The sequence below is a fragment of the Triturus cristatus genome, chromosome 12 (assembly GCF_964204655.1).
Source record: "Triturus cristatus chromosome 12, aTriCri1.1, whole genome shotgun sequence".
Classification (NCBI taxonomy): Eukaryota; Metazoa; Chordata; class Amphibia; order Caudata; family Salamandridae; genus Triturus; species Triturus cristatus.
The window spans coordinates 514,836,599-514,850,588 of record NC_140595.1 but is presented as its reverse complement, the minus strand read 5'-3'; the positions used below and the strand labels follow the sequence as shown (position 1 = coordinate 514,850,588).

The window sequence follows — 13,990 nt, the reverse complement described above, 5'->3', positions numbered from 1 at the left end:
ATCTCGGCGCGCACAACGCTAGTGACTAGCGTGGAGCCGCACGGCGCCACCTACTAACGTGCAGGGGTACTGCTAAGCAGAAAACTTTCCGGATCCAGACTGACGCCTGGGGAATATTTTCTTAGGTAAGGAATCTATCACTAACGTGTCTCATTCAGATCTATACAACAGCCTACAAGTACCCAACCTAGGGTATTAAACGTCCCAAAACAAAACAGGGGAACACCTCTTAGGGAAACCCACCGCAGAGGTCAAGAACATGAAAGACCTGTAGGTATCACCACAGCCGGCTTACCAATCAGCCCAAAAATACACAGATGGTCCAACCTGAGGACCTGCACGGGTTCACTAACATGGCGGCGGAGGGCCACAGAACTCGCCATAGCGCGGGACGAGAGAATCCGAGACATCCAAGGCCGAACGGAGAATAAATGCAGCTAACTCCCGACCATCCAGCACATGGCGCCGCAGATCAGCACGGGCACCGTCGTGAGAGGTGCAAGACAGAAGGGATTCCGCGGAATTCCATAGGTCGGAGGTAGCCCTGGCCAACACAAAGTGTGTTGAGAGCGCGCAGAGCAGCACTAGTGGAAGCGAAAATATTACGCCCCCAGGAGTCCAATCACCGGGCCTCCCGTGACGGAGGGAGCAACACTGAAGGCAAGAAAGGAAAAGCAGTCTGCAGGACAGAGCCCTGGGCAGATGGGTGGGAAAAAAGGCAGACTGGATCGCGCAGGGCAGGACGGTGGTGATGCGGCTGAGGTAACGGATCCCCCGTAGCAGGACGCCCCCAGAAGAGAGTTGTGGAGCCTCCCTTGTGTGCCTCTAAGGGTGGCACAATAAGTACTGCAGCCCTTAGAGGCCTTCCCTGGTCACAAGGCTCTGGGTACCATTTACCAAGGGCTGACATGTGGCCAGGGTTTGCCAATTTGGGTTTTAGGTTTTAGGGAAGGAACATAGGCCCTGGCCACCTGATTGGCAGGAGTCCAGGGCACACTCAGTCAAAGTACATTCAGCAATTTAGCAAAAAGTGGGGGCATACCATGCAAGAAAGATGGCACTTTCTCACAGCCATAAAGCACACAGAACAGACAACCGAGGCGACCTGCCCCAACGGAAGAACAGCTCCAAGAACCAGATCAACACGCAGGTCACTGAGGAGGAGAAGGAGGGGGAGGAGGAGGAAGAAGCCCCACCAAGAACCTCTGGATGGCTGAGTCCGCAGGGGCATGGAACATGGAGCACCATCGAAAGGAAGGTCCACCAGCCGTTCTCGAACATTCTCCAGGAACACACTGTCCCGAAGCTAGGCATGGCGACGAAGGGCAACCGAAGTAGCCATAGCACGATCCAGCACCTCCAAGATGTCCAGAGCGGAGCGAAGGAAAAACGCTGCCAGTTCCTGACCATCCAAGACACGGTGTCTCAAATCCACACAGGCACCCTCCTAAGAAGCAGCAGACATAAGGGACTCCGCCTAGTCCCACAAGCAAGAAGTGGCCCGAGACAAAACACACTGTGTTAAGGGCCTGCAGCGCCGCACTGGTCGAGGCAAACCCATTGCGCCCCAGGAATCCAGCCAGCGGGCCCCCCGTGACGGGAGAGACAACAGCAGAGGAAAAGCAGGAAAGGCAGACTGCAAAAGGGGGCCTCTGGTCGAAGGGTGAAGAGAAAGGCACACCGGATCACGCGGTGCAGAAGGTGGTGGGGTACTGGGTCCCCCGTTGCGGGACAGCCCCAAGTGAGAAGAGTGGAGTGAACCCTCGAAGGAAAGCAACAGTTCCCTACCACCAGAGCCCTGATGGAGAACCTCCAGAAGAAGATCTGCGGGGAAATGGGTAGCTGGATCACCCATGCGCAAAATTCCCACAGCCGTGGAAACAGCACAGGCGAAAGCCACACCCGCCTCCGTAGGGCCCGGCGAAGGGGAAAGCAGCTCCTCGTTAGGTGACGGCTGCAAGCTAAGACGGCCATCGCCCAAGTCAACCGGAGGAAGGAAGGGCCAACGCCGGAAGGAAGGAAAAGGGACGAGGAGTGGGGGACCTGCGGCTCCTCCGGCGAAGACCGCAGTTGTGGAGACGGCGAGGAGCCGCTTTTAGATGACGTTGGGGGAAAAACCACGACACGGAGGCCAGTCTCCAGCAAGGATGACACCAGCAACCGCCGAACCTCTGGAGAAGAGGAGGCGTCCGAAGACGAGTCAACAACCAGACGTCAGCCCGGCGCCGTTGATTCCAAAACCTGAGGCAGGACAGCGTCGTCAACCGGCGCCGTAGGAGACGCCGGGCCGACCTCCGACACAGCACACGGTGCAGGAGACCAGAGCTGGGCCGGGGCGGCGAAGGGGCGGTGCCGGAACGGCACCGACCTGACCTCCGGCGAGGCAGCCGTCTGCGTGGATGGACAAGAAGGGCCCGGGGAGGGACGAGGAGTCCCCTGCCAGCCGCGACCTGTGACAGGGCGAGATGGGCCCTCCGCCAACCCCTGTGGCGCCGCCAGGGCCAGCAGCTGCCAGCGCCGCAACGTGATCACCTCGGCCAAGGCCGCCGCCTGTCCCGAGGACCGAGAGAGGCTCGGGGGTGCGACCCGAGCTCCGGCGACCTCCCGCGACACCACAGGGACTCCCGCGGGAGTTTGCGGCGAAGCAGAGGCGCCTTGGTCTGAAGGAGGGACCCCCGAAGGGCTGCACCCCAACGGCCCCACATCCTCCAAGCCTGGATCCGAACCAGTCGGCACTGGGGCCGGAGTCGCTGGCGAAGACGCGGAGGGAACCGCACACTGCAAGTAATCCGCTGACATCCCAGGAGGGGAAGGAGGAGGAGAAGAAGCCAGCGAGGTCTGCAAAGCCGCCGCATATGTCTCCATCTGGGCTTTGGTCGCCCCCACGCCGGGAAACAGCGGATAAGGAGACGACACGCGGAGAGCCCACGAACCCGACAGGTCAGAACCCGACCCTCGGGGACAAACTGCGACACTTACCAAGAGGTGAGCGACGCTCTTGCGACCTGTGAGAAGATCGAAGTCGGCGAGGGACGCCGAAGGTCCAAGAACCCTCTTCAGGGGCTGGGCGAGATGACGACGCAGACCTGGACACACGAGCCGAAAGAAGTTTCATCCAGTGCTCCCGCCTGGATTTCGGCTTCATCTACTGGCACGCCTCACAATCAGTGGTGCTCCCCCAAACACCACATACAAATGGGGTGAGGATCCGTCGCAGACATGAGGCGGCCACACGATGAGCCCGTTTTAAAGCCCGAAGGCATTCGCACACTGTTCCCACACACGCAGCAATAGCATAAGGGAAAGGCCTAAACAGGCCCAGAGCACAAACCGGATCCGCATTGCACGCGGAAAAGGAAAAATCTGACGTAGGCGCGCCGGGGTGGGACTTGTGTGACCTCGCTGACGTCACATACCCGGATGACGCCTGGGCGGAGTCGCGTGATGCCGCCCCCCTGGCGCGCAGGGATGCTGGGCAAAAAAGTTTTCCGGGTCCAGTCTCACGCCTGGGGATAATTCTACGTGAAGGAATCTGCGGCTAGTAGTCTCTATCAGATAAATTTATATTAACATTAAAGTCCGGAACAGGGCTATGTCCTTTACTGAAAATAATAAGTAAAGGATATTTTGGTGTCAAAGGGCAGATGTTATGATGTTTTCACCAAGAAGTGTGTTTTCTGTTTGACTAATAGTTTAAAATCATGGTGGTTGTGATGAAAAATAGTGAACCCTCTCTTCCCAAACCAGACCCAGTGGCTTACAGTCACAAACATGGTAGAGGTCTGTTACAAAAAATTCTATCAAGTACAAATGAAGTCAAAAACATGGAAATATTACTTATTTAATCTTACTGTTATGAAAACTATACAAAAAACTATTTTGAACTAAGGTTTTCAGCTAGTATTATAAAAGATGTCCAAATTCTACAACAGCAAGCAAAGATCCAGTAGGTATTTGAAGATTGGCAGAATGACAATTCAACTCCATATTTATGTGTAGTAGAACATAATTACAAAAGGCAAATCTGTAGGTCAGATCCCTATCAGATTTAGAGGCTAACCTCAGACAATAAACATGAATTGAAGTAGACTCACTGAATGGAAGTTTACACAATGTAGAAATCCTGACATGGATCCTTTTATTCTTGCAATATGTAGGGCTTTCTTTACTAGAAGCACCCCTTTTATGCACTATCTTTAATGCCTATTCATAAAATGATGAGACTAACACTTTCTTTAAAAAAGATTTTCTTTACAATCAGAACTATCAGATGGATTGGTTTAAAAATCTGCAGTCTGGGCTATACATAATTTGCATTAAGATCAATTTCACTGCTAAAAATGTACAGTACTCAGTTTTTTTAAAGCATGATACGCCAAAGTCATCATGATCCACCAACTACCATGTTTTAACTTACACTCCCACATACATTGTTGAGAAATTACTTAGAATGTACTGCACACAAAAGAACAATGAGATAAAATACCTGAAATAGTGGAGAGTGATTAACAAAATTAGGAAAAAAGCAACAGTAATATTGCTGTAAGTCGTTGGTTCAAAAGGGCTGATCAAGAAGCTTTACTAAGCACAAGTCAAGATTTGAGAAGGACACCAATGCGGATTATGAACATATCTTGAGTTAGGAATGAGATTTAGTCTCATCACCACATACATGCAAAACAACACTTTCAAAACAATGCCCCAAATGTCATTCACAAGAAAATCTACCACTCTGCAATTCCAGCCAGCAGTAGCATAGAAGAGATGTAGAATGCTGTTTGTTTTAAGCTTGTGGAATACACTTACCCTGCCATGAATAGCATCAAAATCAATTTCTGCTTTCTTAGCCCATTTCTGCCAGAAGTTGGGATCATCTAAAGAAATATCTGTTCGATTTCCGGAAGCAACAAAACTAGCCTGCGGAAAATATTTAAAGTAAAATTACCATAAAAATCACCAGTCAACACATAAAAAATATATAGCAACATAATTATGCACTGTTTACTTAGAGTCACGGTGAACATCCCCTAGAGGAGCTGGAAGGTACAACAACAAAAAAATCAAAATGTTTAACTACTTGTATAGGCCATCCACTCACATAGTAAATCTAGAATGCAATGCATATTAGAAATACATTACCTTACTAGACTCTCTGTCTAGGGGAAGGTCAGTCTCATCATCTTTCGTTGGTGACTGGGGAAGTCATGTAGGAAAGTACCTCTTTTGAATTGGACATGGTTAGCCCCCACTTTTTGTATGGAAAATGATGTTGTTTCGACTGAAAGTGCACATGGTCCCTGACAACCAGGTCCCCTGGGCCAGATCTCGATCCCGAAAACTGTATCTTTTGTTTTACACAATTGGCAACTGTTTAGCTCACATATAAGCCCCTAGTAGAATGTGCTCCTGCTACCAAGGGCCTTGCGGTTAGAGGAGGTCCCCAAGGGCTGCATCATGAATGATGCCATCCTAAGGGACCTTTCACCAAGCACATGGTGCGGACAAAACTGAAGAATCTAAATGGCACACATCCCTGTGTGCCATGCCCATAGCCACTGCTTGAGATCTAGGTAAGACACGCCTCTAGCAAGCCATAACCCTAAGGTAGGGTGCACTATATCTTCTGTTAGGGCATATCTGCATTAGTAGATATGCACCTGCAATATCCTTCAGATTCCTGGATATTGTAAGTGACCTGGGAAGCCATTGTAAGTACACGGGCTGGACACTATCCATTACGAGTTTCCACGCTCCATGATGGCTTCACTGAAATATGGGATGTTTTGTACCAAACATCTCAGAAAAATAAACCTGCATTGATTCCAGTGGTCTATTTATTAAAAAGTGCACACAGAGGACCCCTAAAACATACCAATCCTTAGTGATGTTTTCGAATGGCCTGAGCCAGCCTGCTACCACCTTACAGTGTTCTGACCTTATGGGGATAGAGCCTGCGAACTCTGAGAACAATGACTTTTCTGGGTCATGGTGTTCACACCTGCCCCCAGTCAGAAAGAGCCATCAGTGGCAGGCAGCTTCTAAGGCCTTGCCGTCTTTGTAATGCGACCCAAGCCTCTCCTGTTAGAAGGAGCACCACCCCCTTCTTGTCCTCACTCCCTTTTTTGCAGGAGGATAGGCGGGAAATTTTAGAAAACATAGGAGGTGTACCCCTCTCAACCAACTCCACCCCTCAGGTGCTGAAAGCGAGGTGAAGTTCACTTTTCATTGCCCACCATCTTGAAGATGGCAGGACTTATCTAATCATGGCTAGATCCATGTACCCCTCCAACATGAGGTGTGCATAATAATGGGTATAGATACCCCAGGTGAGGGGCCCATTGGCCACTACCTGGCACTCCCTAGTATCAGCCATAAAGAACAAGTTACTTACCTTCGGTAACGATATATCTGTAAGAGACAGATTAGTTATAGATTCCTTACCTTAGAATTACCCCCAGGCGTCAGACTGGATCTGGAGAATTTTTCATCAGCAGTACCCCTTCACGTCAAATGGTGACGTAGTTTGGCTCCGTGTTCGTCGTTTGCGTCGTAGTTGCAGGGATGATGTCACGGTAGCTACTTAGACGCCGCTCTCGCGCGGTCAGTTCTTTTACACGACATTCCACGCAAGAAGCACAGACCCATGCAAGACTCTGACTACTGGTGCACAAAACTAGGGCCCTGAAAGGGATTCCCTGACCCTAGAAGTCGGTTCGCAGAACAGGGAGTATGGATGGGGCGCCTTTGTCTCTTACAGATATATTGTTACCGAAGGTAAGTAACTTTTTCATCTGAAATAGACAATTCGTTATAGATTCCTTAACTTAGAATAGATACCCCAGCAATACCAACCCCGGAGGTGGGTCTGCAAACTAAGTTCACACCAGAAAGTCCTGGAGAACAGAATGGCCAAAGAAGCTGTCTCTCCGGACTTGGCTGTCCCAAGCAGTAGTGTTTTGTGAACATGTGCAGAGATGCCCAATTAGCGGCCTGACAAATGTAACTGAGGGGTACACCCCGTCCCAAAGCAGGGGGCGCCATTGTCGCCCTGGTAGAATGGGCGCACTGTCTCACTGGAGGCTCCTTCTTTGCCAAAGAGTAGCAAGCTTTAATGCACAAAATGACCCACCTAGAGATGGTCCGCTGGTGCACTGCCCGACATTTTTTGGCGCCCACATAGCCAACAAAGAGCTGGTCATCCATCCGGAATTGTTTGGTGCAATCCGAATAAAAGGAAAGCGCACGTTTTGGATCCAGACGGTGGAGCCTCTCTTCCTCCTTAGAAAGAGGCGGAAAAAGCTGGGCAAACTGATGGTTTGACCAATGTGGAAAGAAGTATCAACCCTTGGAAGAAAGGAAGGCCTGGTTCTAAGGACGACCTTGTCCGGATGAACAACCAGAAAAGGAGGTTTTGAAGAAAGGGCTTCCAGCTCACTCACCCTGCGAGTAGAGGTGATGGCAACCAGAAAAGCAGTCTTTAGAGTAAGAAGTCTGAGAGGAAAGTTATGAAGCGGCTCAAAGGGAGCACATATAAGGTAGGTAAGAACCAAGTTCAATTCCCACTGAGGCATTACGAAGGGAACAGGAGGATAAAGATGAGTAATTACCTAAAGGAAGCAATTTACAACAGGGGACTTGAAAAGAGAAGGCTGATCAGAAAGCCTAAGAAAAGCTGAAATGACGGAGAGATAGCCCTAAGAGTGCCCAGAGCAGAGCCCAGATGGGCCAAAGAAAGGAGGAATAAGAGAACCTCAGAAAGTGGGGCCGGAAGGGGATACACCAGCCTTTGCTGCACACAATGCCACAAATCTTTCCATCTGCAGGTGTATACATTCTTAGTGGAGAGATGTCAGACTGCCAAAATAACATCACAGACTTCGGGAGGAAGGTTAAAGGCTGTTAACTGTCACCGCTCAAGCTCCACGCAAAGAGGTGGAGACTGGACAGGTTCGAGTGGCGGACCGTCCCCTGCTGCGGCAACAGAAGATCCTCCCGAAGAGGCAGTCGGATCAGAGGATCGATTGTGTGTAACAGCTCGGGATACCAGACTCTTTGTGACCAATCCAGAGTCACAAGAATGACTTGGGCCTGGTTGCGCTTGATGATCTTCAGCACTCTGGGCAGAAGTAGTATAGGCGGAAAAGCGTATAGAGGACCGCAACTCCACTCGCGACGCCTAGCAAGCGCCGCCTAGGAAATTCCAACCGGCAGAATTGTTGACATTGCACGTTCTCTTCGGTGGTGAACCAAGGCTCTCCCCACTGTTGAAAGAGACCTTGCACCACCTCCAAGTGAAGATGTCATTAGTTATCCATCATGCACCTGCGGCTGAGTTTGTCCGCCCTGGCTTTCAGTGAACCTGCCAGGTGTTGAACTGCCAGGGATATGCCCTGATATTACAGCCATGTCCAGAGACGAGGGGCCACTTGACATAGGGTCCACAACCCCACCCCGCCTTGTTTGTTGCATTTCCACATTGCGGTGGTGTTGTCCGCGAACACCTGCACAACGCTTCCCTGGACAGAGGGAAGGAATGCCTTGAGTGCAAGACGAATCGCCCGGAGCTCCTGAAGGTTGATGTGGACCTCAGACTCCACTGGAGACCAGAGGACTCTGATCGCCGCATCTCCCATGTGGCCACCCTACAGTAGAAGTGATGCATCCGTCACCACCGTGTACTTTGGTTGGGGAAGGGAGAGGGATCTGCCGTTGACCCAATCCTGGTTCGTTACCCACCACTGCAACTGGCGTGCAGTACCCTCCGAGATCTGTGCGCAGACAGGTTCCCCTATTGCTGCGCTCACTGGAACTTCAGGTCCCACAGCAGAGCCCGCATATGCCATCTGGCATGATCAACCAGCAGGATGCAGAGGGTCGTCAGACCAAGCAGCCGCGGGGTCACCCTGACCAAAACCCAGGACAGAGGCTGAAAGATCGGAATCATAGTCCAAAAATTCTTGACTCGCTGCTCGGGAGGATAGACCCGAAACTGTGTGGTCTCCAGAACCACTTCGATGAAGAGGAGCTTCGGAGAGGGAGTCAGGTGAGACTTCGGCACATTGATAGAAAACCCCAGGATGCAGAAGGTCGGGGTAGTCTGGAGGTGGGAGACGACAGCTTGGGACGCCTTTAACAGTCGTCGAGATAGGGGAAGACTGGTACCCCTGATCTGCACAGATGAGCTGCGACCACCACCATCACTCTCATGAACACCCGAGAGGCACTGATAAGGCCAAAGTGGAGCACGGTAAACTGAAAGTGCTTGTGGCCTACCGTGAACCGCAAGTAGCACCGGTGGGCCGACAGGACGGGGATTTGAAAGTAAGCGTCCTGCATGTACAAAGCTACCATCCAGTGTCCAGGGTCGTGGGCAGACAGGACTTGCCCTAACGTCAACATTTCAAACTTTTCTTTCCGGAGGAAGCGGTTGACGTTCCGGAAATCCAAGATAGGACGCAGGCCTTTGTCCTTCTTGGGCAACAGAAAGTAGTGGGAACAGCACCCACGACCTACGTCTGGGGCAGGAACACGCTCGATGACTCCCATGGCCAAGAGAGCCGTAACTTCCTGTTGGAGAAGGGCCAAATGATCCTCCGACATGCGATGGTACTGAGGTGGCATGGCTGGGAGGTAGTCTCGAAGGGGAGGGAGGAGCCCCTTGGGACTATCTGCAAAACCCACCTGTCCGACGTGATGGTGCACCAGTGGGGGAGGTGATGGCAAATGCTGCTGCACACTGGCGATTGGTGGCCCTGAAAGGTCGGACTTGGAGGCTGCTGCAGAGGGGGCTGTGGTGGACTGGCCCGTGCACTGGCCCCCAGACCCACGTTGGTTGTTTCCAGGGGTTGAACAGCTTGCGAGAGCCTGTGGCTCTAGGTGGAACGTGGCGGGGCACCCCTTCCGTAGCCACGAAAGGCAGACTGCGCAGGGCGGGTGGTGGAGAGGCCCAAGGACTTGGCCGTAGCCAGAGAGTCCTTAAACCGCTCTAGCGTATTGTCTGCCTTGTAGTTGAACAGGCGACGGCCATCAAAGGTCATGTCCATAAGGAAGCTTGGACATCCCATGACAAACCAGTCGACCTCAGCCAGGCATAGCTTCGAAGGGCTACTTACGTGGAAATCTTCCTGCCTAGCGAGTCGGCGGTGTCCAGTCCACAGCGAATGGTAAACGTGGCTTTGTCTCTCCCCTCGGAAACTGTACGGGAGAGTACGGTCCGGGCCTCCTTCTGGCACTGGGGCAGCACCTGCACTACAGTATCCCACACGGAGTGGGTATAACGGCCAAACAGACATGCAGTGTTTACCAACCGCAGTCCCAAGCTGGAGGAAGAAAACATCTTCCCAAGGTGGTCCAGCTTTTTGGATTCCTTATCAGGTGGTGCGTTAGGGAATGTGCCTTTGGACGTGGAGGCTTGGACCACGAAGCTCTCAGGGGAAGGGTGTTGGGAGAGAAAAGTGGGGTCGCCCAGAGCCGGGCAGTGGCGTCGAGCGATAATCCTATCCACAGGAGCCCTGGTGTTGGCACTGGACCAGGTGCCCAAAAGGAAGACAGTGAGGGCTTCATTGAACAGCAGCAGGGGCTCAGAGGAGCTCACAGCCGGTTTAAGCACCTGTCAGGAGGTTAGTCCTAACCGCCACCATAGGTAGCTCGAGTTTGAGAGACTCGGCCGCCCTACGCAACATCACTGCGTAAGACGCTCCCTCCTCTGTAGCCACGGTAGGAGGAGACAACATGCCAAGATTTGGATGAGTATCCAATCCACTGGCATTCCAAAACTCCTCTCGCCAGTCAGGATCATACTCCAACTGGTCGGTTAAAGGGTCTCCAGACCCCTCCCAGTCCTCCTCACCCTCCTCTGGTTGCCAATCTGGGCTAAAAGAACCAAGGTGGAACAAGGGCACAAAAGTACCTGTCGGCACTGGTCGACCTCGGTCTGGCTCTGTGTCCACGTCAGGGTGGAGGCCGGGATGGACGCTGGCTGGGGACACAACCGGCATCGGCTGCGGATGTGGTGCCGGTGGAGTAGGCGCTGGGGGAGGTGTAGTCAGGTCAACCGGCACCTATCCGGATCCAGGCCTAGATCCAAAGTAACCCTGCGGTGCCAGGGCCGAAGCCGCCGGCCGCGGGGTCCAAAGGCATGCGGGCGGAGTCAGGCTGCCCAAAGATGGCATGCGCCGCTTCGTAGAAACTCCGAAGCTGGGCAGGGGTCTCACTGGGTCCCGGGAAGTGAGGGAAACCCTGAGTCGATCCAGCGAGGTCCGCACGCGGTGCCTTCGCGAGGGGCACCACCCATATCCCTCGTCGCGTCGGCCGTCGGACGAGGAGAAGTCAAAAAGCGCGAATCTTCAACGACTTCTTGTGCTTCGACTTACCGGAGGAGTGCGAAGACTTGGAAGAAGATTGGTGGTGGTGGCTCCGCGAGCAGTCCCTCGATTTCAAACTCAACCGAGACCTCGAGTGGCGTGGAGCAGACTGCTGGGCCTCAAGAAGCTTCCAGGACTGCTCCCGCTAAGACTTTGGATTCATGGTCCGACAGTCAGGACACTACTTGGAGTCGTGGTCCAAACAAAACAGGCACACTCAGTGCAGATCAGTCACCGACATCAACCGTTGGCAAGACTCGCAAGCCTTGAAATCGGGCATCCCTGATGTGCACCAGCAGTCGAAGACTCAAAAACGAGGTCAACAAAAGTCGGCAAAAAGTCAGTCAAAAAGTGACTGGAGGTACCACACTCTCTGGATCTGCGCTAGCTGGCACAGAAAAAAAGAACGGACGTTAGCGTGCGAGTGCGGCATCTAGTAGCTACCACAACGTCATCTTGGCGACCACGACGTGCAGGGGTACTGATGACGAAAAATTCTCCGGATCCAGTCTGACACCTGGGGGTAATTCTAAGGTAAGGAATCTATAACCAATTATCTCTATCAGATTCTAGTATTTAGGTGGCATCTCCAGACCCTGAACTTCAGTTTCTGAAGACCTAAGAGTCACACCAGCAGAGAAGACTGCCGACACGAACTGGCTTGGCACCAGCCCTACCAGCCTGTCTGCAGCCCTTGACGATTCTGCACCAAAAGACGACTTGCCCTGCAGCCCAAAAACCTCCAAAGCCTTGGGAGGACTGCCTGCTTTCGACAAAGATCAAAACTCCCAAGAACAGCTGACCTGTCCACTAATCAACCATGTTCAAATGAAGGGCTCTGTGACCTGAAGAACCGTAGAGCCTGACCCCGTTCCCACCTTTGCACCCAATGCCTCCAATAGTATATAGAGAGCCAGCTTCCTACCATTGGGATACCAGACTCTCCCTGCCTAGTCCGGAGCCACAAGAATAACTTAGACCCGGACTCTCCTGATCTGCGTCAGCACTCGGGACAGGAGTTGTATTGGTGGAAAGGCATACAGGAGGCCTGAGCTACATTGAGACAAAAAGGTGTTGTAGAGCAAGTGTCGCCCTGGAAACTCAAGCGCACAAAACTGCTAACATTACACGCTCTTGGCCGAGGGGAATATATATAACAAAGGCTCTCCCTACTTCTGAAAGAGACGTTGCGCCACCTTCAGGTGGAGATGTCATTCGTAATCCGCTAGGCATTGATGGCTGAGTTCGTCCACCCTAGCGATCAGGGAACCTGCCAGGTGTTAAACCACAAGGGATATGAACTGCTGTTACAGTCATGTCCAGAGACGGAGGGAATCTTGACAAGGGGTCAAGGACTCCACCCCACCCTGTTTGTTGCAGTACCACATAGCAGTGCTGTTGTCTGTGACCACCTGACCCAGCAATCCCTTGACGGAAGGGAGAAGAGCTTTCAATGCCAAGCGGATCGCTCGGAGCTCCAGCAAGTTGATGTGGAGTGTGGATTCCGATGGAGACCAGAGTCCTCTGATCTCCACCTCTCTCAGATGTCCGCCCCGTCCCAGGAGTGACGCAACTGTTACTACTGTGTCATCTGGAAGGAGAAGTGAGAGGCGTATGTCTCTGACCCAATCGCAGTTGGTCAGCCAACACTGCAGAGCCTGTTCAGTTCCCTCAGATCTGGACCATGTTGGAGAGATTCCCTGGATGCTGGGCCCACTGAAACTCAGTAACCATTGCAGAGCCCACATATGCCATCTGGCATGTGTCACTTGCAGGATGCAGTAGGCTATGAGGCCCAGCAAGACCAAACACAAAGGAACCAATCTTTGGAACCTATACCGGATGCACAGCCAATCAAGGATTATTATGAATCCAATAAATCAAGTTTTCCATTCCACCTCTTTTAATCTCTTCTTATTTTTACACGTACTCTTTTGTTCTTTGCTTTCTTCTTCTTCGATTTATTCTACTCATTCATCCGTGAATGATGGTATTAATACAAAACAGGAGAAATATATGTTTCTGCAAATCACGACTTTATTTGCGTCACCCAATGCATTTCGGGATTAATTTCCCTTCTTCAGGGGTATCTGCAATACAAGTATTCAGTGACATCACCATCAGTATTCATCTCATATTTCTTAGTTGCAGTACAAAAAGCGTTAACTAAATGCATTCTCTTTGTTAACATGGCTTACGCAAAGGCGTTTTTTAAGAAAAAAAGATTATGTTTACTGATTCCCTTTTCTAACTAATTCATCTTCATAAACAATTCCAACCCCCAGTTCACTCAAATTCTGGTTCAAACGCCAGCCTTCCCTGCTTGTCTTAACAACCTTTCCCCCTTCTCTTCGCGCTCTTTATACTATCTCATCCCCACACTAAGCTTACCGTGATATGCAATGTTGATTTAAAACCCGGAGTTCACATTACATCTGCCCGACCTGAATTCCCCAGCATCGCGTCATTTTTCTGCTGAGCTGGAAGCTCTTTCCTCCATCAGACCTGAAAGCTGCTCGCTGCTAACAATTCATATGAGGCCCAGCAGCCTCAGAGTCAGTTTCACCGAAATCCAGGATAGAGGCTGAAACATCTGCATCATAGCCTGAATATCCTGGACTTGCCGC

The 13,990-nt window shown here is 51.6% G+C and overlaps 1 protein-coding gene across 7 annotated transcripts in view; it reads right to left on the bottom strand.

The window, feature by feature from the left end:
- Window positions 1-13,990, bottom strand: part of CHD9 (chromodomain helicase DNA binding protein 9) — a 1,905,864-nt gene that overhangs the window by 847,488 nt on the left and 1,044,386 nt on the right. For all 7 annotated transcript variants that reach the window (XM_085637757.1, XM_085637759.1, XM_085637761.1 and 4 more), the window contains one exon: window positions 4,807-4,917. In XM_085637757.1, coding sequence (XP_085493883.1) covers window positions 4,807-4,917 — 111 coding nt within the window. The remainder of the gene's footprint in view (window positions 1-4,806; window positions 4,918-13,990) is intronic.